This window comes from Coregonus lavaretus (assembly GCF_964263955.1).
Source record: "Coregonus lavaretus genome assembly, chromosome: 25".
NCBI classification, from domain to species: domain Eukaryota; kingdom Metazoa; phylum Chordata; class Actinopteri; order Salmoniformes; family Salmonidae; genus Coregonus; species Coregonus lavaretus.
In genome coordinates, this window is record NC_140012.1 from 26766102 (window position 1) to 26790450 (window position 24349).

General features: G+C 42.6%; 2 protein-coding genes and 1 pseudogene across 3 annotated transcripts in view; all 3 read right to left on the reverse strand.

The window, feature by feature from the left end:
* LOC311100351 (putative nuclease HARBI1) overlaps positions 1-24349 on the reverse strand; it is a 1214110-nt gene that overhangs the window by 538885 nt on the left and 650876 nt on the right. The gene's annotated exons all lie outside the window — the stretch shown is intronic.
* Positions 5512-15347, reverse strand: LOC311100882 (dynein axonemal intermediate chain 2-like; annotated as a pseudogene). Its single transcript has 10 exons — positions 15170-15347; positions 14626-14787; positions 14284-14389; positions 11448-11561; positions 10912-11051; positions 10543-10638; positions 10132-10355; positions 6233-6368; positions 5915-6061; positions 5512-5727 (listed from the first exon to the last, which is right to left on the reverse strand). The product of its transcript is annotated as a dynein axonemal intermediate chain 2-like (transcript).
* Positions 20641-24349, reverse strand: part of LOC311100345 (protein tweety homolog 2-like) — a 116243-nt gene continuing 112534 nt past the window's right edge. Inside the window, exon 14 of the mRNA XM_084141237.1 lies at positions 20641-23076. Coding sequence (XP_083997363.1) covers positions 22996-23076 — 81 coding nt within the window. The 3' untranslated portion in view covers positions 20641-22995. The remainder of the gene's footprint in view (positions 23077-24349) is intronic.

A 24349-nucleotide genomic window follows, 5' to 3' on the forward strand; every position in this document is an offset into this window, starting at 1 on the left:
ACATGATATAACAGCGTAAAACGAGTACATTCCGTTTAATCTATTCGGTTGTTTTTTCACCCAAGTCTTTGAAAACAGACGAGGATACCGAGGAGAATGCGGACGGAGAATGACAGGTGTCGACCTGTCTACTAGAGCTTGCCTTTTATTCTCCTTCACTCTCGCCTTTTCTTTTCTCTTCTAACGACTCGTGTGTTGTGTTCCTGGATACCCGAGACCAGTAGGTGAAGTGTACGCACAGAGGCATTCTCCAGAGCCTCATATAGGCATGACCAGAGGCGCGTAAAACACGGCTGTTTCTTCGATTTGCCACAGCCCAATGACGACATCTGGTGGACAGATTAATGGCGCATAAAATTGCGCAAATGGCTCTCCAAATAACGCAGACGCACTTGCTTTCCGGCCATACTTTAATACAATTTGACTGCGGTTTCTAGACTAACATACTCAATTATAAAACACGTTTATGTTGCTAAACGAAATGACATAATTCTCATTAATTTGTTCTGGGGTATTGCAGCTGATTGAAATGCAGCTAGGCCAACCACACATTCTGATGAGCTGGTGAAACTGCATTCCAACAAAGGCATCTGTGCCAGGTTACAGGTGAGACCAAACGATTTCTCAACACATGAAAAGTGCTTATTTTGTTGGCCAACATTGTTAATGTATTATATTTTTTAAATCCACACATACAGTATTCACATGGGCCATCTCCATCCCAAATGGAATGGGTATTACATTTACATTTACGTCATTTAGCAGACGCTCTTATCCAGAGCGACTTACAGTTAGTGAATACCCCGTGGAAATCGAACCCACAACCCTGGCGTTGCAAACGCCATGCTCTATCAACTGAGCTACATCCCTGCCGGCCATTCCCTCCCCTACCCTGGATGACGCTGGGCCAATTGTGCGCCACCCATGAGTCTCCCGGTCGCGGCCGGCTGCGACAGAGCCTGGATTCGAACCAGGATCTCTAGTGGCACAGCTAGCACTGCGATGCAGTGCCTTAGACCACTGCGCCACTCAGGAGACCTCAGGTATGGTCCACATAGGAACAGAAAACGGTAATTTATACAGTAATTTTAGGTATTATCAAAAGTAAAAACTTTACTGCTGCATACTGTAAATTATGGTGCATTGTGGGTGCATGTTATTGTTTTTTCTGTCTCATGAACATATTTTGAGGCATACCTTGTAAGAAGCTATATTTGTTCACCTATGAGTGAGAATGCTGTACCAATTTAACTCCTATGTGGTTATAACGTCCTATCAATTAAAAATGTATAGGGGACAGATTGGAGTGGCAGCTAGTCTTAAACCTTTGTTAAATGTTATTTGATTGATTGAATTTTTTTTGTGGTTATTTTTATGTAATTGTTTTTCTTTTCATTTGATTAACTTGAGTTGATTAATAATTTATTGTTTTAATTGTTTATATTATTTAGAAGTTGATTTAAAAATTTTAACATGTATAACATTTTGGAATAACCAAATAAATTGACCTTAAATGGTTGAGCATTTTGCCATGTCCTTTTGGTCTGTTTTGCCCTGTAGTCGCTGCCAGTTTGGAAGCCTTTGTTAAGGCCTCTACAAGTGCAAGTGCTATAAAACACAACATATTCATTAATATGCTATAATGTGTAAACACTTTACCTAGCAGCCAACCTGCTTGCACGAATCCCATGTGATTGCAGTAAAATACTGTGAAATACAAACCCCTCCCCTCAATGAATTTAATTAATGAATTTATTCACATTACTGTAGCATTAATTTTTTTTTTTACAGTATAATAGTTAATTTTACAGTATTGTACTGTGTGTCATTAGACAGTACATTTTACATTTACATCATTTAGCAGATGCTCTTATCCAGAGCGACTTACAAATTGATGATTTCATACCGTATTTATATTACAGTATGTGTACTGTAATTTTAAATACAGAAATATATTTGCCACGAGCTGCCAGTAAATTACTGTCAAATTCATGGTAACCCCTTTACAGTGCATCTATGGGTCCTTTCCCGCTATCCTCAACAAGGTTTTCAGTGTCACACTGCACTCACTTTGTATGAGTCATTGTAATAATGAGTCAGACTGTGCAGGCTATATTGTGCTCTTGAAATATACAGTGGGGAGAACAAGTATTTGATACACTGCCGATTTTGCAGGTTTTCCTACTTACAAAGCATGTAGAGGTCTGTAATTTTTATCATAGGTACACTTCAACTGTGAGAGACGGAATATAAAACAAAAATCCAGAAAATCACATTGTATGATTTTTAAGTAATAATTTGCATTGTATTGCATGACATAAGTATTTGATACATCAGAAAAGCAGAACTTAATATTTGGTACAGAAACCTTTGTTTGCAATTACAGAGATCATACGTTTCCTGTAGGTCTTGACCAGGTTTGCACACACTGCAGCAGGGATTTTGGCCCACTCCTCCATACAGACCTTCTCCAGATCCTTCAGGTTTCGGGACTGTCGCTGGGCAATACGGACTTTCAGCCCCCTCCAAAAATTTTCTATTGGGTTCAGGTCTGGAGACTGGCTAGGCCACTCCAGGACCTTGAGATGCTTCTTACGGAGCCAATCCTTAGTTGCCCTGGCTGTGTGTTTCGGGTCGTTGTCATGCTGGAAGACCCAGCCATGACCCATCTTCAATGCTCTTACTGAGGGAAGGAGGTTGTTGGCCAAGATCTCGCGATACATGGCCCCATTCATCCTCCCCTCAATACGGTGCAGTCGTCTTGTCCCTTTTACAGAAAAGCATCCCCAAAGAATAATGTTTCCATCTCCATGCTTCACGGTTGGGATGGTGTTCTTGGGGTTGTACTCATCCTTCTTCTTCCTCCAAACACGGCGAGTGGAGTTTAGACCAAAAAGCTCTATTTTTGTCTCATCAGACCACATGACCTTCTCCCATTCCTCCTCTGGATCATCCAGATGGTCATTGGCAAACTTCAGATGGGCCTGGACATGCGCTGGCTTGAGTAGGGGGACCTTGCGTGCGCTGCAGGATTTTAATCCATGACGGCGTAGTGTGTTACTAATGTTTTTTTTGAGACTGTGGTCCCAGCTCTCTTCAGGTCATTGACCAGGTCCTGCCGTGTAGTTCTGGGCTGATCCCTCACCTTCCTCATAATCATTGATGCCCCACGAGGTGAGATCTTGCATGGAGCCCCAGACCGAGGGTGATTGACCGTCATCTTGAACTTCTTCCATTTTCTAATAATTGTGCCAACAGTTGTTGCCTTCTCACCAAGCTGCTTGCCTATTGTCCTGTAGCCCATCCGAGCCTTGTGCAGGTCTACAATTTTATCCCTGATGTCCTTACACAGCTCTCTGGTCTTGGCCATTGTGGAGAGGTTGGAGTCTGTTTGATTGAGTGTGTGGACAGGTGTCTTTTATACAGGTAACGAGTTCAAACAGGTGCAGTTAATACAGGTAATGAGTGGAGAACAGGAGGGCTTCTTAAAGAAAAACTAACAGGTCTGTGAGAGCCGGAATTCTTACTGGTTGGTAGGTGATCAAATACTTATGTCATGCAATAAAATGCAAATGAATTACTTAAAAATCATACAATGTGATTTTCTGGATTTCTGTTTTAGATTCCGTCTCTCACAGTTGAAGTGTACCTATGATAAAAATTACAGACCTCTACATGCTTTGTAAGTAGGAAAACCTGCAAAATCAGCAGCGTATCAAATACTTGTTCTCCCCACTGTATATAACTGCACACAAATACCTTCAATCCATGACTCTTTGACATTCATTGAGGCTTGGCATATGACTAATTTCATACAATAATCTGTTTGATTTCTACAAAGGAAACTAAAATGTCAAAATCCCAAAAGACACAGATAGCAAAACACATTTCCTGTAATCAGACAACACTAATATAATGATTATACATACAGCATATACTGTATATCTCAAATAATTAAACATGAATAACAACTCAATCCCATTATTGAGTTCCACGTGACTCATTGAGAATGTCTCTATTATAGAAAATGCCTTGCTGTCTTTATTTGATTGATTCAAGATGACATGTGGAACATCGTGTTGTTAAGGCGTTCCGTCTCAGACTTCTTTCTCTTCACACACGCCTTTCTCATAATGATATTACATCATCACATAATGATATTACATCATCACATAATGATATTACATCATCAAATAATGATATTACATCATCACATAATGATATTACATCCTCAGTGTGTGAGCACAGAATGTACCGTATGTACCTGTAAGTAATTTACAATTAAATCAGAAGTAAACATTGCTTTTTGACATCACTGAAAAGTTTAAATGACCAACAATCCATTCCATTCACTCCTATTTTCTTATTATAAAATATTTCCGTCATGGGAGATTTTCTGTCATTATGGGGACAAACATTTCAAAAGGGCAACCACAGCACAAATTAATATTGGGGGAAAAAAATTCTACTTACAGTCAGATTTACAGGTTATACATTTTTTCTTCTCTAGACGAGCTTACATACAGTAGCTATATATAGACACCCAGGCCCCAATCTTAATGGGCCAGTGGACCAAAACAAGGGTCAATTTGTTACCCTTGAACAAAGAGGTGCAGTGGTGATGTCATACAGGCCGGTGGAGGACAGCAACGACTTCCGTCAAAACAGAACAATTAATTTAGATTTTACTTAAGTGGTCGGTGTGTCATAGGGCTAGAGTTTAAATAAAATTCAGCCCCCCTCACCAGTCCCCTCTCAATTTATAAACCCTTGACAACCTATATTACACAGTAACTGTAACTCCTGTAATGTCATTGTGACATGAGCGTCTCTCCATCTATTGTCCAAGCTCTCTCTTTGTCAAAACACTCTTCACGGGAGGGAGCTCAATTATGGCCTGCACTGCAGGGAAGGTGCTTCTGCAGAAGAAGAAAACTTGCTCTTTAGACACAGTATAATTACTATCACAGCATGAATGGACAATATGATACTCAGATGAGACAGACCAATGTAGTGATACCTCATCCACACATTATCAACTATGAGATCATAAATTGACTATGTAAATTGTAAAGTATTTTGTCTGTAATGTATTTTTCGTTATGTGTCGGACCCCAGTAAGACAAGCTGTCGCCATTGGCGTCCGCTAATGATCCTAAATCAAATAAAATCAGAGCAGCCGTGGTGCACAGAACACAGTGTTGGAGTTCATGCTACTACTGTACATAGGCCACCTGATGTGAATGTATTGCCAGATGAATGCTATTGAAGGGTGGTGTTGTTTGTTATGCTAATGAAATAGCCAACTAATTCAGTCATACCACAGAGTATAAACGATTAATAATAACCCACCAGGCACAAACTGGTTGAATCAACGCTGTCAATTCCACATCATTTCAACAACAGAAATAATTGTGATGATGTTGGATCAACATGGAAAACTGACTGGATTTGCAAAAAATTCATCAACGTCAAGGAATTTTGAAAACATATTATTTTCACTCAATCCCTTCAAACCTTCTTTTCTTCCTCCTCTCTCTTCTTCAGCTCCACTACCTCATAGAACTCAGTCTACGTGCGTGTTACTAGCTCCTCAGCGCTCTCCTCTCCGTCGCTCTCCTTGGTGTCCCTGTCCTTGATCTGCTCTGAGCGGCAGCGCTCCTTCAGACGCATCTCACGGTGGCGCGCCTCCAAGATCTTCTCCCGTTTGGTCTCCCACTCAAACATCTGACCAAAAACACACACAGGGTCAATTCAATAGTACAGATAGGTGAGGCGAGAAAAGAGTAGAATAGAGTGGGTCAGGGGTTGTGCTGCCTTGCCAACTCATATGGTCATTGTCATGTCACGTGACAATGATCTGGGACCAAGCTAGGGAAGAGATGGATGTGCTGGGTTAGAGGGGGTCTTTCACCGCAGTGGCCAGGGCCTTCTCGTTCCTCTGGAGGGTACACAGGCCTGAGGAGATCTCCAGCAGGGTAGCAGTGCCTAGCTGAGATCCACAGGCCATGAAGCGCCCGTTATCCTGCACATACTGGCTGTACAGAGCCTCATCACACACCTAGAAAACAATAGAATATAACTTTTATGTCTATCTGAGGATGGACATTTTAATTTGGCATCATCATACAATAATTCTACCAACGATAACAACACAACAGAAAGGGGTTTCACATGGTCAATTAGACCTGGCAGGTGTTGAGTAAAGGCTGGATGAGGTGTTTGATAATACTTTCAGACTGAGTGTGGGGTTGTTCTGTTTGAAGAGGAAGTCCCAAATGTCTAGTGTCCAGTCCATTTTGATGGTGAAGAACACAGAGGGTCGTACTTGACTCCAGCTGCCTTCTGACAGACAGGCTATATGGTATCTACGGCAACCAACAGAGGTCATTTTACATTAGGTCAATATTACAGGAGGGGAGTTGTATGCCAAATCACTGGTTATACAGTACCAGTCAAAAGTCTGGACACACCTACTCATTCAAGGGTTTTTCTTTATTTTTACTATTTTCTACATTGTAGAATAATAGTGAAGACATCAAAACTATGAAATAACACATATGGAATCATGTAGTAACCAAAAAAGTGTTAAACAAATCAAAATATATTTGATATTTGAGATTCTTCAAATAGCCACCCTTTGCCTTGATGACAGCTTTGCACACTTTTGGCATTCTCTCAACCAGCTTCATGAGGAAGTCACCTAGAATACATTTCAATTAACAGGTGTGCCTTCTTAAAAGTTAATTTGTGGAATTTCTGTCCTTCTTAATGCGTTTGAGCCAATCAGTTGTGTTGTGACAAGGTAGGGGAGGGGGGTATACAGAAGATAGCCCTATTTGGTAAAAGACCAAGTCCATATTATGGCAAGAACAGCTCAAATAAGCAAAGAGAAACAACAGTCCATCATTACTTTAAGACATGAAGGTCAGTCAATACGGAACATTTGAATAACTTTTAAAGTTTTAAAGATCCAAGATGGCGTAGCAGTGCGGTCGTGTTTTCTGTAGTGTCCTCATGTAAATAGCCTGTTTTTTTGTTTGTTTTTGTCTTTTTCGTATATATTTCTCAATCTCACTTTCCATTCTTTAACTAAATATACCTTCCTGCAACCCGCCTCACCCAATGTGGAACGAATTCTATGATTTCTTCCAAAGAATCCAAAGATTCAGAAATGTCCATTCCCAACTACAACATTTTCCATCTAGATGGAACTGCCAAAGGGGGCGGAGTTGCAATCTACTGTAGAGATAGCCTGCAGAGCTCTATCATACTATCCAGGTCTGTGCCCAAACAGTTTGAGCTTCTACTTCTAAAAATCCACCTTTCCAGAAATAAGTATCTCACTGTTGCCGCTTGCTACAGACCCCCCTCAGCCCCCAGCTGTGCCCTGGACACCATATGTGAATTGATTGCCCCCCTTCTATCCTCAGAGTTCGTACTGCTTGGTGACCTAAACTGGGATATGCTTAACACCCCGGCCGTCCTACAATCTAAACTAGATGCCCTCAATCTCACACAAATTATCAAGGAATCTACCAGGTACAACCCTAAATCCGTTAACATGGGCACCCTCATAGATATCATCCTGACTAATTGACCCTCTAAATAAACCTCCGCTGTCTTCAACCAGGTTCTCAGCGATCACTGCCTCATTGCCTGCGTCCGTAATGGGTCCGCGGTCAAACAACCACCCCTTATCACTGTCAAACGCTCCCTAAAACACTTCAGCGAGCAGGCCTTTCTAATTTACCTGGCCCGGGTATCCTGGATGGATATTGACCTCATTCCGTCAGTAGAGGATGCCTGGTTGTTCTTTAAAAGTCTCTTAAATAAGCATGCCCCATTCAAAAAAATCAGAACTAAGAACAGATATAGCCCCTGGTTCACCCCAGACTTGACTGCCCTTGACCAGCACAAAAACATCCTGTGGCATGCTGCATTAGCATCGAACAGCACCGCGATATGCAACTTTTCAGGGAAGTCAGGAACCAATATACACAATCAGTTAGGAAAGCAAAGGCTAGCTTTTTCAAACAGAAATGTGCATCCTGTAGCACTAACTCACTAAAACTTTTTGGGACACTGTAAAGTCCATGGAGAATAAGAGCACCTCCTCCCAGCTGCCCACTGCACTGAGGCTAGGAAACACTGTCACTACCGATACATCTACGATAATCGAACATTTCAACAAGCATTTTGCTATGGCTGGCCATGCTTTCCACCTGGCTACCCCTACCCCGGCCACCAGCTCTGCACCCTCCGCTGCTACTTGCCCTTAGCTGCCGAAATTGTTGCAACCCCTATTACCAGCCTGTTCAACCTCTCTTTCGTATCGTCTGAGATCCCCAGAGATTGGAAAGCTGCTGCGGTCATCCCCCTCTTCAAAGGGGGTGACACTCTAGATCCAAACTGTTACAGACCTATATCCATCCTGCCCTGCCTTTTGAAAGTATTTGAAAGCCAAGTTAACAAACAGATCACCGACCATTTCGAATCCCACTGTACCTTCTCCACTATGCAATCTGGTTTCCGAGCTGGTCATGGGTACACCTCAGCCACGCTCAAGGTCCTAAACGATATTATAACCGCGATCGATAAAAGACAGTACTGTGCAGCCGTCTTCATCGACCTGGCCAAGGCTTTCGACTCCGTCAATCACCGCATTCTTATTGGCAGACTAAATAGCCTTGGTTTCTCAAATGACTGCCTCGCCTGGTTCACCAATTACTTCTCAGATAGAGTTCAATGTGTCAAATCGGAGGGCCTGTTGTCTGGACCTCTGGCAGTCTCTATGGGGGTGCCACAGGGTTCAATTCTCGGGCCGACTCTATTCTCTGTGTATATCAATGATGTCGCTCTTGCTGCAGGTGATCCACCTCTATGCAGACGACACCATTTTGTATACATCTGGCCCTTCATTGGACACTGTGTTAACAAACCTCCAAACAAGCTCCAATGCCATACAGCACTCCTTCCGTAGCCTCTAACTGCTCTTAAACGTTAGTAAAACTAAATGCATGCTCTTCAAACGAACGCTGCTTGCACCCGCCCGCCCGACTAGAATCACTACTCTCGGCGGGTCTGACATAGAATATGTGGACAACTACAAATACCTAGGTGTCTGGTTAGACCGTAAACTCTCCTTCCAGACTCACATTAAGCATCTCCAATCCAAAGTTAAATCTAGAATCCGCTTCCTATTTCGCAACAAAGCTTCCTTCACTCATGCTGCCAAACATGCCCTCGTAAAACTGACTATCCTACCGATCCTTGACTTTGGCGATGTCATTTACAAAATAGCCTTCAACACTCTACTCTCAAATTTGAGATTTTTGGTTCCAACCACCGCGTCTTTGTGAGACGCGGTGTGGGTGAACGGATGATCTCCGCATGTGTAGTTCCCACCGTAAAGCATAGAGGAGGAGGTGTTATGGTGTGGGGGTGCTTTTCTGGTGACACTGTCAGTGATTTATTTAGAATTCAAGGCACACTTAACCAGCATAGCTACCACAGCATTCTACAGCGATACGCCATCCCATCTGGTTTGGCCTTAATGGGACTATCATTTGTTTTTCAACAGGACAATGACCCAACATGTGTGTAAGGGCTATTTTACCAAGAAGGAGAGTGATGGAGTGCTGCATCAGATGACCTGGCCTCCACAATCCCCGACCACAACCAAATTGAGATGGTTTGGGATGAGTCGGACGGCAGAGTGAAGGAAAAGCAGCCAACAAGTGCTCAGCATATGTGGGAACTCCTTCAAGACTGTTGGAAAAGCATTCCAGGTGAAGCTGGTTGAGAGAATGCCAAGAGTGTGCAAAGCTGTCATCAAGGCAAAGGGTGGGTATTTGAAGAATCTCAAATATAAAATATATTTTGATTTGATGAACACTTTTTTGTTTACTACATGATTCCATATGTGTTATTTCATAGTTTTGATGTCTTCACTATTATTCTACAATGTAAAAAAAAAAATTAAATAAAGAAAAACCCTTGAATGAGTAGGTGTGTCCAAACTTTTAACTGGTAGTGTATGTATTAGAACCTAAAAAGAGTGTAATGTATCCATCTGTGAAGTAGCTATATCATTGGTCTGTATTATGTTGTTTCAGAGGGACCCTTTACTTTGTCCACATGATGGACGACTCCTTGATGTCTTCGGACCAGATGCGGGCTGTCCAATCGGCTACAGTCAGGAAGTTCTTGAGGAAGAAAGGGTTCCTTTGCAGGGCGTAGATTGGGCCATGAGGACCGCTGTACGTGCACACTATCTTCTTTGCTAGGGTCTTGGCCTTTCGGTTACAGGAGACCATCAGCCCTTGCTCTGTCCCCACCATAAACTTTGTGGGCTGAATAAGAAAAAGAGAAAACATCATGTTAAATTTGAGGTCTTCCTTACGTACAAATACAAATAGATGACATACTGGATCTCCCACTTGGACCAGTTCATACAAGAAGATGTTAGGCGAATCCATACTCTTAATTAATCAACAGTGAAACAACAGAGGGATAGTCCAGTCTAGACAGCCTCCTCACCATAGTGGTCTCAAACTCCAGGTTGCCCTTCTTGTTGGGGTCCAGTACCAGCCTCTCTGTGGGCTCACTCATCTTACAAATGTCCCACCACAGCACATTATAGACAGAGAGACAGAGACCAGTGGTCAACTCAGGCCGATCAGTCAGTCTCCTTGCCTTCAATAGACAAATTATGACATAACTTCTGGCTACGGCCAAATGGCAGTTGAAGGTCAGAGAAAGTGCACCCATCCCGGACCAAGAGTATCAGACTTCACTGCCCATGAGCCCTGAGCGTTTTGTGCCTCCCTGGCCTATTGTGCCTGCTTGGCTTGAGAAAGGGATAAGGTGACAAAGGCTTTTATTGCTTCTATTGGAGGCTTGGCTCACCTGGTCATCCGTAGAAGCAGAGAAGGTATCGGTTCCAGTCTTTGACTGCAACCAGATGACTTTGTAGACAGGGTCTCTGTGGCTGTGCTCTAGTGTGGACATCTCCACTGGCTGGCTCCCCTTGCAAGTGTCCCAATAAGCTGCTCAGACAAAGACATTTTACTTAGTGTACTTTCACAAACACACATGCATGCACGCACAAAACACACGAATGACAAGAACACACAACTGAATTTCAGAATTTCATATTAACTGTCAGAGACTAAACAAATATCTAGAGGCAATGTACTTAAATGCTCAAAAGAGCATCCGGACAAATGTACAACAGAAAAAAATGAAACTTTAAACAGTAAAACCTTGGGGTAACTGTGATTAATAGGCTACAAAAGAAAGAATGAAATAGCTGCAGTCTGAGAGTAGGTAGTATGTTGGATGACCTGACCATACCCCCAAAGTTCTTTACACTGCACAGTAATCTCCTCAGAACATTGTCACTGAGCTGACAGGAAGCATGATACAGCTGTTGAAGGACCCACCGATCTGGCCATTGTAGCTACCTCCGACCAGGATGTGAGAGTCTTTGGGGTTGTACTCCAGACAGATCAGTGGAGAGACATGTTTCAGGGTCATCTCTGGCTAATTGGGATTCTCTGAAGAGGCAAGAGGCAACAAAGGGGATACTATTAATTACTAGACTTTGTAGTCTACTTTGACTTTCTGAACTATCAATTAAGATGACAAATGAGTAAATATCACTGCCACAGCTATTGCAAATTATTTATTTTATTTCACCTTTATTTAACCAGGTAAGCCAGTTGAGACAAGTTCTCATTTACAACTGCGACCTGGCCAAGATAAAGCAAAGCAGTGCGATAAAAACAACAACAACACAGAGTTACATATGGGATAAACAAAAACGTACAGTCAAAAACACAATAGAAAAATAGAAAATCTATATACAGTGTGTGCAAATGTAGTAAGTTATGGAGGTAAGGCAATAAATAGGCCATAGTGCAAAATAATTTCAATTTAGGATTAACACTGGAATGATAGATGCGCAGAAGATGATGTGCAAATATAAATACTGGGGTGCAAATGAGCAAAATAAATAACAATATGGGGATGAGGTAGTTGGGTGGGCTAATTACAGATGGGCTGTGTACAAGTGCAGTGATCGGTAAGCTGCTCTGACAACTGATGCTTAAAGTTAGTGAGGGAGATAAGAGTCTCCAGCTTCAGAGATTTTTGCAGTTTGTTCCAGTCATTGGCAGCAGAGAACTGGAAGGAATGGCGGCCAAAGGAGGCGTTGGCTTTGGGGATGACCAGCGAGATATACCTGCTGGAGCGCATACTACGGGTGGGTGTTGCTATGGTGACCAATGAGCTAAGATAAGGCGGGGATTTGCCTAGCAGAGATTTATAGATGACCTGGAGCCAGTGGGTTTGGCGACGAATATGTAGTGAGGGCCAGCCAACGAGAGCGTACAGGTCACAATGGTGGGTAGTATATGGGGCTTTGGTGACAAAACGGATGGCACTGTGATAGACTACATCCAATTTGCTGAGTAGAGTGTTGGAGGCTATTTTGTAAATGACATCGCCAAAGTCAAGGATCGGTAGGATAGTCAATTTTACGAGGGCATGTTTGGCAGCATGAGTGAAGGAGGCTTTGTTGCCAATATCCCATACAGTGGGGGAAAAAAGTATTTAGTCAGCCACCAATTGTGCAAGTTCTCCCACTTAAAAAGATGAGAGAGGCCTGTAATTTTCATCATAGGTACACGTCAACTATGACAGACAAAATTTTCAGAAAATCACATTGTAGGATTTTTAATGAATTTATTTGCAAATTATGGTGGAAATAAGTATTTGGTCAATAACAAAAGTTTCTCAATACTTTGTTATATACCATTTGTTGGCAATGACACAGGTCAATCGTTTTCTGTAAGTCTTCACAAGGTTTTCACACACTGTTGCTGGTATTTTGGCCCATTCCTCCATGCAGATCTCCTCTAGAGCAGTGATGTTTTGGGGCTGTCGCTGGGCAACACGGACTTTCAACTCACTCCAAAGATTTTCTATGGGGTTGAGATCTGGAGACTGGCTAGGCCACTCCAGGACCTTGAAATGCTTCTTACGAAGCCACTCCTTCGTTGCCCGGGCGGTGTGTTTGGGATCATTGTCATGCTGAAAGACCCAGCCACGTTTCATCTTCAATGCCCTTGCTGATGGAAGGAGGTTTTCACTCAAAATCTCACGATACATGGCCCCATTCATTCTTTCCTTTACACGGATCAGTCGTCCTGGTCCCTTTGCAGAAAAACAGCCCCAAAGCATGATGTTTCCACCCCCATGCTTCACAGTAGGTATGGTGTTCTTTGGATGCAACTCAGCATTCTTTGTCCTCCAAACACGACGAGAAGAGTTTTTACCAAAATGTTCTATTTTGGTTTCATCTGACCATATGACATTCTCCCAATCATCTTCTGGATCATCCAAATGCACTCTAGCAAACTTCAGACGGGCCTGGACATGTACTGGCTTAAGCAGGGGGACACGTCTGGCACTGCAGGATTTGAGTCCCTGGCGGCGTAGTGTGTTACTGATGGTAGGCTTTGTTACTTTGGTCCCAGCTCTCTGCAGGTCATTCACTAGGTCCCCCCGTGTGGTTCTGGGATTTTTGCTCACCGTTCTTTTGATCATTTTGACCCCACGGGGTGAGATCTTGCGTGGAGCCCCAGATCGAGGGAGATTATCAGTGGTCTTGTATGTCTTCCATTTCCTAATAATTGCTCCCACAGTTGATTTCTTCAAACCAAGCTGCTTACCTATTGCAGATTCAGTCTTCCCAGCCTGGTGCAGGTCTACAATTTTGTTTCTGGTGTCCTTTGACAGCTCTTTGGTCTTGGCCATAGTGGAGTTTGGAGTGTGACTGTTTGAGGTTGTGGACAGGTGTCTTTTATACTGATAACAAGTTCAAACAGGTGCCATTAATACAGGTAACGAGTGGAGGACAGAGGAGCCTCTTAAAGAAGAAGTTACAGGTCTGTGAGAGCCAGAAATCTTGCTTGTTTGTAGGTGACCAAATACTTATTTCCCACCATAATTTGCAAATAAATTCATTAAAAATCCTACAATGTGATTTTCTGGAAAAAAAATCTCAATTTGTCTGTCATAGTTGACGTGTACCTATGATGAAAATTACAGGCCTCTCTCATCTTTTTAAGTGGGAGAACTTGCACAATTGGTGGCTGACTAAATACTTTTTTTCCCCCCATTGTATGTGGGCAATAACTATGCCCTGCTGCCATTGTTGTTGTTATGTAACTGTAACACTGTTGAACGATAGGTTAATAGAGGTCAGGGAGGCACTTGAAAACGTTGATGGTTTTGACTCCTCCACCACCTCCTCCTCCCCTTCAAAGTACTCCTGGTAGATGTCGATGGCATTGTTCTGCTTGATGCTGTGCTCCATGTTCTGTGTTCAAACGGAAGGAACAGAGGAGGGCTGTGATCAGAGATGGAGAGGAACACTCTTGTTACTCTCTCCCTTTCAGAACTGGTAATTTTCTCTATCTATCACACTACTGTAGCAGCTGAACTGGCTGCTGTAGGACATATTATTTAGATTTGATATAATGTATAATGTCATATGCTAGTGACTAATTCAATAAAATGATATTGAAAAATCTCTATGATGTCTGACACACTCACACTGCCCAGCTGCATGATGGTGTTGAAATAATTATCGTCTTTCTCCACTTTCTTCCTGAAGCGGATGGTCTGCTCCATCTCCTGAGGGTTGACGTCCTTGGGCCAGCCTCTCTCCACATGGTTTATCCCCCTGGTCTCCGACTCAAAGCGCTCTGTGTTCACCTACAAAGAAAGGGCCAGGCAGGACAGGCAGGATTCAGCACACACCATACACTCAAGGCTGTAGTGGCCTAGTTACAGACAGACAGTCTGTCTGAATAAACAGTGTTGGATTGAAATGTACATAGGCTGCCAAATGCGGCTTATTATCTCATAATGAAGCAGAAGCTGTTTTTATCTAACACAAACTTTGCTGATATCATGACACTCAACATACCCAATTAAAACTGGTGTGTGTTGCTTAAGTCTTGTGAAATTGTTAGGTTGTGTAATAAATGATAATACTGCTACAGGTATCAAGGAACGCTAAAATAATTGTACTAGTGTTGTGCACCACTGTCTTCCATTCTTATGTTTCGGTGACAGGTTGTTAGTACATGCTCACCTCATGCTCATGCTTGTGTGCACTGTATGGGGACATCACAAGGGTCTCTCTCAATGAAGTTGGCTGCCAGAGAAGGATCACAGAGGATGTCCACATGCAATTCAGAAGGCCTATTAGACAAATTACACTGTTGACCAAACTCGTTGCGCTTCTTGGTGTACACATGAACTATCTCCATTTTGAGTGCAGTTGGGAAACAGATAGGAGAGAGAGTTTTGATACAGGTTAAACTATGGGCCTACTTGTTTATCTATCAACACAAGTCAAGGATGAATTCACCTGATGATGTAATTAACACAAACAATAGAAAAGATGCACAGTGAGTGGATGAATATAGCACAGTACAGGGACACAGTGTAACTGCCCTTGATGAAAATAATTAACCCTAAAGGGGAGGGGAGGTTACCTGCAATGTGGCAATGTCAACCAAATTGAATGACAAGCTTCCAAATCAGTCAACATATGTGTCTCGGTTTGCTTTGTCTCAGTTAACTTTACAATGTAACCAACTTGTGATGGTTAGCCTAACTAGCTAGCTACCACGTTACAATAGATATTTAGGGGGAGTAGAACAGTGCAGTTCTCAGCTTGCTAACGTTGCCGGTAGCTAAACTGACTAGCCAGCTATCTAACGTTTGCTAGGCTGACAATGCATGGGGTAGCTAGCTAGCTATTTAGGTAATCAATCATCACCAGCCAGAGTATCATGTAACTAAATTAGCTAGCTAGCTAACATGGCATTCTTATTGTTTTGAATGTTCAAACGACTGTCAATAAACTGACATCATATTGCAATATTCCTACCTTTCCCCTTGGGGATACAAAATAATGAAATGTAGCGTCAAAACGCCCGTATCTCCAAATGTTTGGATTTCCCCAACTATCAAAGCAAACACACAAAACTAGCAGTAGTTTACCGTATCCTAGCAACATATCCCTGCCCGGTGTGATAGGACCGCCCACACTAGGAGAGCGTTTCCAAAACTCGGTCCTGCCTCCCCTCGCACTACACAGCTGATTCAAATAATCAAAGCTTGATGATGAGTTGTTAAGTCCTCATTGAGGACCATGTATGTTGCATTGATCCGATCTGTAATAGACCATGGCAGTACAGCGTATGGTTCGCAGCCCGGACCTCATTGGAAAGGCAAGATGTCGTACTGGGGCAAGGACTCAGAATATGTAGTGGGCGTTTCGGACCTCCCCAGTGGCTGCACTACAGGTGGAGATGGGGGATTTGCCATTGCAGATTAGGAGACAGCAGCTGGCAATGAATTATTGGGTCAACCTACAGGGACATGGGATGTATAGCTGCTTTATTGTTATTTTATTGTTACTCTTTATGAAAACATTTTTACTTTAGTTTATTCTGTAAATATTTTCTTAACTCTATTTCTTGAACTGCATTGTTGGTTAAGGGCTTGTAAGGAAGCATTTCACAGTAAAGTCCACTGTCCACACCTGTTGAATTTGGCGCATGTGACAAATACATTTGGTTTGATTTGATCCTGCGAAAGGGATTTTACACGCATGCTGGGAACATGAGTGAAGACAGAACACGAGGTTTGGGTGGGTGGGTAATACCCAGGCGAAGGAGATGGGACTGTAAGGAAGGGAGTTTAGTCCAATGATATCTATTTCTGTAAATCCACCATGGCTACTCCTGCCTCCAGTAGTTGATCTAGAGGTGTTGTAGAGACTACAGAAAGAGAGGGAGGGTGTTAATCCATCTGATTTGTTTAAGAGACGTCTGGATACTGTGTAATAGGATTTTTGTGGCCATTTACACAGATGGTTCAAAAGATCCAAGGACAGGATGTACTGGGTCAGCATTTGTAGTGCAGGAATGTGGGGTGGCAGTCAGGAAACGTATTACAGATAATCTGGCTGTATATACAGCGGGGCTGATGGCCATACTGTTGGCCTTGCAGTGGGTTATTTGCGCTGATTCATGTGCAGTGTTAATGAGTCTCCAGTCCTTTAGCTCATGTAGCAGACGAGACCTACTTTATGAGGTATTACAAACCCATGGCAGGATTAGACAAATGAGCATACAGATAATATTTATTTAGGTCACAGCCCATGTGGGGGTGGAGGGGAACGAGGCAGTTGATGCACTGGCTAAACAAGCACTTAGTAGTGGGGATGTTGTAGTTTCAATGAGCAAGGCAGAGGCAAAAAACCTGATATGGACAGTGATAGTGCAGAGATGGCAGGAGCTGTGGAATAGAGATACTAAGGGCAGGCATTTATTTCAAGTACAGATGAAAGTCGGGGAGGGGAGGACGGCAGGAAGGGACAGAAGAGAGGAGGTTATTTTTACAAGATTAAGGGTGGGACACAGCCAGTTGAATAAGACCTTAAATGTGATAGAAAAGCATCCAACAGGAAAGTGTGATTATTGCCAGGAAACAGAGACCGTGGAACATGTATTGCTACAGTGTGGGCAGTATCAGAGGGAAAGAAAGAGGCTGAGACCTAGTATGAGGGAGAAGGGGATACAGGATATTCCCCTTCCCCATTGGAGTAAACTAGTGAACAACAACGCTTACAGGAAACTGTTTAAAGAGTATATTGAGTAGAACGTCATTAGATATAGTCTCAAATATTTTATATTTTTTAAGAGCAATGGGGCTGGCAGGTAGGATTTACTTTCTCCCTGTCTCTGGCCCACACTCCAGTACTGTAGCGGTAATGTACCATAACGTTGGATGCCAACCGCCGATAAACCCCGCCGAAGAAGAAGATGAGTTGGTAATTTGAATAAGCTGTGTAGTGCTAGGGCAAAAAAAACTAGTGGCGGCCCCAGGACCGAGGGACTGCTGAGAGTAAATCTAAAGAACGCGTTAGTATCATCCCCCTCTCTTTGCAAGTTCAGCTGAAGGCAATGTTGAAGTTCTCAGAATCCCAGTGCACGTCCAGAGTGATTGAGGAGAAAGGATTAGAAAATGGTGTCCCTTGAGAGGGCAAGAACAAGATGGGTGTCAGGAGAAGTGCAGTATTATCATAAGGAGACGTATCCTTGGAATATGGAGGAGGAATGGAGGGAATAATAGAAGCAGAGGAGGTCAAAGAGAGGGAGAGGGAGGAAGAGGGTGAGCTGGAATTGGTTAAAAATGGTGGAAAAAGGGAGATGGTTTGTTAAAGAAGAATGGTAGAAAGAGTAAGCAGAGTGAGCTGTACGCCGGATGATTGAAGACAGGAGGAGAAATGGAAGTGAGTGAGGGCGACAGTGTCGGAGGTGGTAGGTGTGGTAATGTTTTCAGAGCCAGAGGCTTGCACCGAGGGTCAGGATAAAGATTAGTCTGTGAGAGTAGGAGTGACATTTTTAGAAAAAGTGGACCCTTGCCTTTTGGCTGATCCGTTTGTGGTTTCAGGGTGGGTGAAAACAGAGTTTGGTGCTGCAGAATCAGTGAAGGTAACCACAAGTGGTCTTATGATAATTGTTTGTGTTTCTGCTGGTCAGAAGAAGTAGGCGCTCCATGTTAAACGAATGGGGACAAGAGATGTGAATTGTTTTGCTCTCAAGAAAAGGTCACCATTGAAAGGAGTGATTACTGTGGTAGCGGTAAATGTGAAAGTTGACCAACTGAAGGAGAAGATTCCCGGTGTTTGTGATGCTCGTCGTTTGGGGCGACACAGACAGGGTGGCGTGAGTGGTGAAACAGAAGAGACATTGTGTGTTCTTTTGAGTTTTGATGTTGAGTCTTTGCCCGACAAAGTGATGTTAGGGTATATCAGTTATACTGTACAAGCTTTTTTGCCCAATACATTACATTGTTACAGGTGTCAAGCTTATGGGCATGTGGCAGCAGTGTGTAGGATGGAGGTTCCTAGGTGTGAGAAGTGTGCAGAAGGGCATGAGACAAAGGAATGTTTAGCATTGGGGAAAGTAGTGGTATGTGCTAATTGTAGGGGTGCCCATGGGGCTGGGGATCAGAAATGTCCTGTGCGAGAGGCAGGTTGAGGTTTCCAGGGTTAGAATAGTGCAGAAGTTGCTGAGACAGTAAAGAAAGTAGAGGAAGATGAGGCAAGGATCCTGAGAGGAGTGGTGTAGAGTAGTAGATCTGTACCAGTACAGAGGGATCAAGTTCTTCCACACCGATCTCAGCAAACCATTTCTGTATGGACCTCGCTTTGTGCACGGGGACATTGTCATGCTGGAACAGGAAATGGCCTTCCCCAAACTGTTGCCACAAAGTTGTAAGCACATAATCGTCTAGAATGTCATTGTATGCTGTAGCGTTAAGATTTCCCTTCACTGGAACTAAGGGGCCTAGCCCGAACCATGAAAAACAGCCCCAGACCATTATTCATCCTCCACCAAACTTTACAGTTGCCACTATGCATTTGGGCAGGTAGCGTTCTCCTGGCATCCACCAAACCCAGATTCGTCCATCGGACTGCCAGATGGTGAAGCGTGATTTATCAATGCGTTTCCACTGTTCCAGAGTCCAATGGTGGTGAGCTTTACACCACTCCAGCCGACGCTTCCTATTGCGCATGGTGATCTTAGGCTTGTGTGCGGTTGCTCGGCCATGGAAACCCATTTCAGGAAGCTCCTGACGAACAGTTATTTTGCTGTCGTTGCTTCCAGAGGCAGTTTGGAACTCGGTAGTGAGTGTTGTAACTGAGGACAAATGATTTCTATGCTCTTTACGCGCTTCAGCACTAGGTGGTCCTGTTCTGTGAGCTTGTGTGGCTTACCACTTCGTGGTTGAGCCGTTGTTGCTCCTAGACGTTTCCACTTTACAATAACAGCACTTATAGTTGACCGGGCAGCTCTAGCAGGGCAGAAATTTGACGAACTGACTTGTTGGAAAGGTGGCATCCTGTGACGATGCCACGTTGAAAGTCACTGAGCTCTTCAGTAAGGCCATTCTACTGCCAATGTTTGTCTATGGAGATTACATGACTGTGTACTCTGTTTTATACACTTGTCAGCAACGGGTGTGGCTGAAGTAGCCGAATCCACTAATTTGAAGGGGTGTCAACATACTTTTGTGTATATACAGTGTATATTTAAATAGTGGAGTAGGGTGGTGGGTTTTTTGTGAGTGTAGGGTTAGATGGTAGGGTATTTGTTGCTTTATTTGTGTATATATATACTGTATATATATATTTTTTCAAGCAATGTATAGGGGAGGTAAACTCCAGTTTAGTAGGTGGCGGTAATGCAACATTTATTGGATGCCAACAGCCATTAAACCTCATCGAAGAGGTTTAAAAAGTTTTGAAAAAGGATGGTTTGCACAGGAGCTCGGTGTAACCCAATGACTATGTAAAATGATATTATCCCTGTACACCTGTGTGGCTAACCAAGTCGTCCTTACATTTACCTAAGGCTGGTGGTCTTTCACATCCACTAAATTATGCGACGTGTCAGTCAGGTTAGCCACACTTTCATTTTGGGACTTAAAAAAAATATGTGCATAAGGCATTCATTGAATGAAGATACACCAAACACAAGATGAGAATACTCAAAAGTATTTTATTATTAATTCACAATGATATCCTATCTCTGAGGATAGATACACATCAAGCGCCACTCTCAATGGTTGTAGACAGTGCTACTTCACATGCACTCAAACTGAAGAAAAATAATAATAATATTACAAAATCCTACAGAATTAAACATTATCTGACGATAGACCAAACCGGCCTGTTCATTAAGAGTATGATGAAATGTTTTCTCAAAATGGAAGAGAATTATCATTAGTAAGGTTAAAACTGCTAACTGAACACAATTTCACACATCATCGCTTGCAGCCGCTTCCAAGTCATGACCATACCTCAAGTTGATATGGTATTATTACAATACATATACAACCGAATGCCATTATTTAACAACGTCCTCTGAAAAAAAGATCTGATATTGTGGCAGAGCAATGCTCTCCTAAGGGCTTTATTGGTTTAAAACAAGCTACAGATATCGCACAACCCGTGGCACATTGGGACAACCCTAAAATGAAATAAAAATACTACAAAATAAGACACAACAATCTGTTACCGTACAAGTTATTTACAGACGTCAACATACAGTATTATTTATATGCGCATCATTTACTGTATGTGGACAAATAACATTTGTAACATGTCTTAGTCGTTCAAATGATTAAATCCTGTGTCAGACACTGTGCAGGACTTTTTGAATGGAGAAGAGCGAGCAACACAGAGGGGTATCTGTGAAAGATCAATGTTGGGCATTGTGTAGGGCATAGTATAGGGCCACTATCCCAGGCCCTTCCATACAGTCAGGTTTGGGTTTGTGCTTCACAAGGTTTCGGTCTGAACTGTATGTGGAAACATAGAACTACTATTATGGCATATGTTGTCTGTTGCATGGAGGGAAAAGGAGGACCCTTCGACAGTCGAAATTACAGTATTCAGTTCTAAGAGTGTGAAAATGTATTTTCTGATGTCCTTGTGCTTGGCCAATTTCATCCAGTAAAAATGGGTTGGTATATCAGGTATCAACAGAATGGTATGGTTCCTTCTTTTGACTTGAATACTTAAAGTATTGTGGCTGGTTCCTCCAGATAGTTCAGCAGTCCACATCAAGTCTTTGAAGAGGTCAGGTAGAGAATCTATTTTAGCAAGAGAGGAATAGTCACAGGCAGTCATAGACTTATAGTAGATATACTGTAATTATAGAAAATCTGTTTCAGAGAATAGGGAGTGGTTATAGGCCCAAAAACATGCTTCCATTCTTAAAATATGTTTTATAAGAAGTTTCACTTCAAAATAGACTGATACAAATCATTAGTTTCTGAACAATTTAGATAATTATTAAAGTAACTTCCTGTAAAAGTTGCTTTTGTCTCGGAGTGAATGAATCAAGCTAGTGTTAAAATAAATCATTATTATTACAATTTCCATTTTGACACTTTTTTAACACTACTACACAAAGAGATGACAAATACTAGGACTCACTAACTCACCTAAAAACAAATGCAGCAGACAAAACAAAAGAGTGATTTGAATCTAAAGCTATTAGAAAAGTTAAGTGTTATTTCCAAGAGAGCTTGGGCAGGATTGTTTTGACTACACCTTCAGACAGTTATGTGGAACAGTAGGGCTTTGCATTGTTGCATTATCCGGAGACAGCAAGGAAGAGCAGGAGCACCAGGGCCGGATTACCGAATGGACAGGCAGGGCACGTGCCCCCTGGAGGTCGGGGCCCCCCCAGATAGCATATGAACACATCATAAGCAATGGCAAAATGTGTAGAATTGTAGGAAATGTGCTTTAAATGTAAAAATTATATCTCAAACTCATGGCAAAATGTGTAGAATTGCAGAAAATGTGCTTTAAAACTGCAACATTTTCTCTCATCCTCATGGCAAAATGTGAAGAATACCATGAGATGAGCTATAAAACAGCACATTTTTCTCTCTACCCCATGGCAAAATGTGTTGAAATGCAGGAAGTTAGCTGTTTCCCCAAAGAAATCTGTGTTTTTGGGGGTTGGGGGTCCCCCTGGAGGTAGGTGCCCAGGGGTCCTAAATGTGGTAGTCCAGCCCTGTGGAGCACAGAAATAGAATGAATAGAATCATATAATAGAATATGGGCTGGAGTCATGGTAACTAAGACATACACATTATGCTCTGGGGTTTGGGATGGGACAACTGTGTGTGTGACACCTTTCCTCATATCAGGCCTTGGTCCATTCCAGTGAGTTGGACGAGGATAGGGTCCATGCAGCAGCCACAAAGTCACACACTGCTGGAGTAGTTGTATTTGTGTGTGTGCGTGTTCGCCTGTTTGAGAACCCCTCTTGGAGATGGCAGAAATGAAAGAGAGGAAGGAGGGAGGGAGGAGCAGGTCTATGCCTGGAAATCATTCCCAAAGTGTCTGATCTGGTCCTCAGTCATGGACAGGTATGTAGCCCTCATGCTGGGGGAGTACTGTAGGGGAAAACAGAATATCAAAGGACACACAATTAGAGGCAACACCGGGCAACTTATAGTGAATGACACACACAACAGTATAGAAGAATATAGTACTCTTTCAGAACAGTATCTAACCAGCGAGACAGGAAGGAAGGGTAGGTAGCTAGGGGAGACAATACTGTGCCTATACCAAGCATTGAGGGGATAACACTGTAGGTCCCTCCTTATTGATCAAGCCTTCTCAGATGGTAGGTGAGACAAGGGGCATACCATGACTCTAGAATTCTATAGCACCAGACCAAGCATGATGACAAGCCTGACGCTCGGCATCTCATGGCGGTAAAAGCTATAGAATTACATAGAGGGAAGGTTTGCGGCATGCACACATAGGGCTGCCCGATGTGTCTCTGAAAACATGTCCGAACCCAGGGAGGAGACGTGAGGATAGGGTACATCACCACACTCCCAACAGCAGGGGGAGACAGACCTGACTGGGTCAAACATACAACTGGAATGATGACGGTGACGAATTAAGATGTAATGAGGATGATGTCATGAACAGTGAGGTTTGCAGTTCAAAGCCATGCCAGAGGTGAAATAGAAAATGCAGTTCCAAAATGAAAATGGAGGTAAATAAAAAAATAGATGATTTGAAACAAAGGCATGGGGAAAAGCAACTGGGAGTCTATCTTGTCCTTCAGACAGCAGAGAGGTCCAAAGAGGAGCAGAAAACAACTTACTCTGTTTCTAAATTGCTGAGTGTATACCTCCAAAAGTTGATAAAAAAAAGAAGGAAGTAAGAAATTAAATACAAACAAACATATAAACAACAAACAAACAAATAAAAAATATAAAAGAAGCTGTTAGCTGAAAAAGTAGAGTGCACGCTTTGCAGAAAGGTAGGTATGAGTCCAGAAAGGCACCACATGACATTACATAATCGTCACAGCCAAATTGGCTAAAGACTGGTAGTAGAGAGAGAGGGCAGGGGAACGCACCGAGGTAGATACGGTATAACACTTTAGGGCTCGTCCCAAATGGCCCCCTATCTAATCCACTGCTTTTAAAATAAAATAAATAAGATGTTGTATTGGTGCCATTTGGGACTCAGCATTAGTCTCAGGTAAAAACCTTATATTCAGTCAAATATAAAAACATCATCCCATGGGAAGGATGGCAGGCAGCTACAGTAGATTTAAACAGACTCCGATACCCATAATATATGAGATCTGTCTCTTTATCAAATGTCATTAGGCACAGCAGGCCTATGAAAGGTTAAGCTTGATGA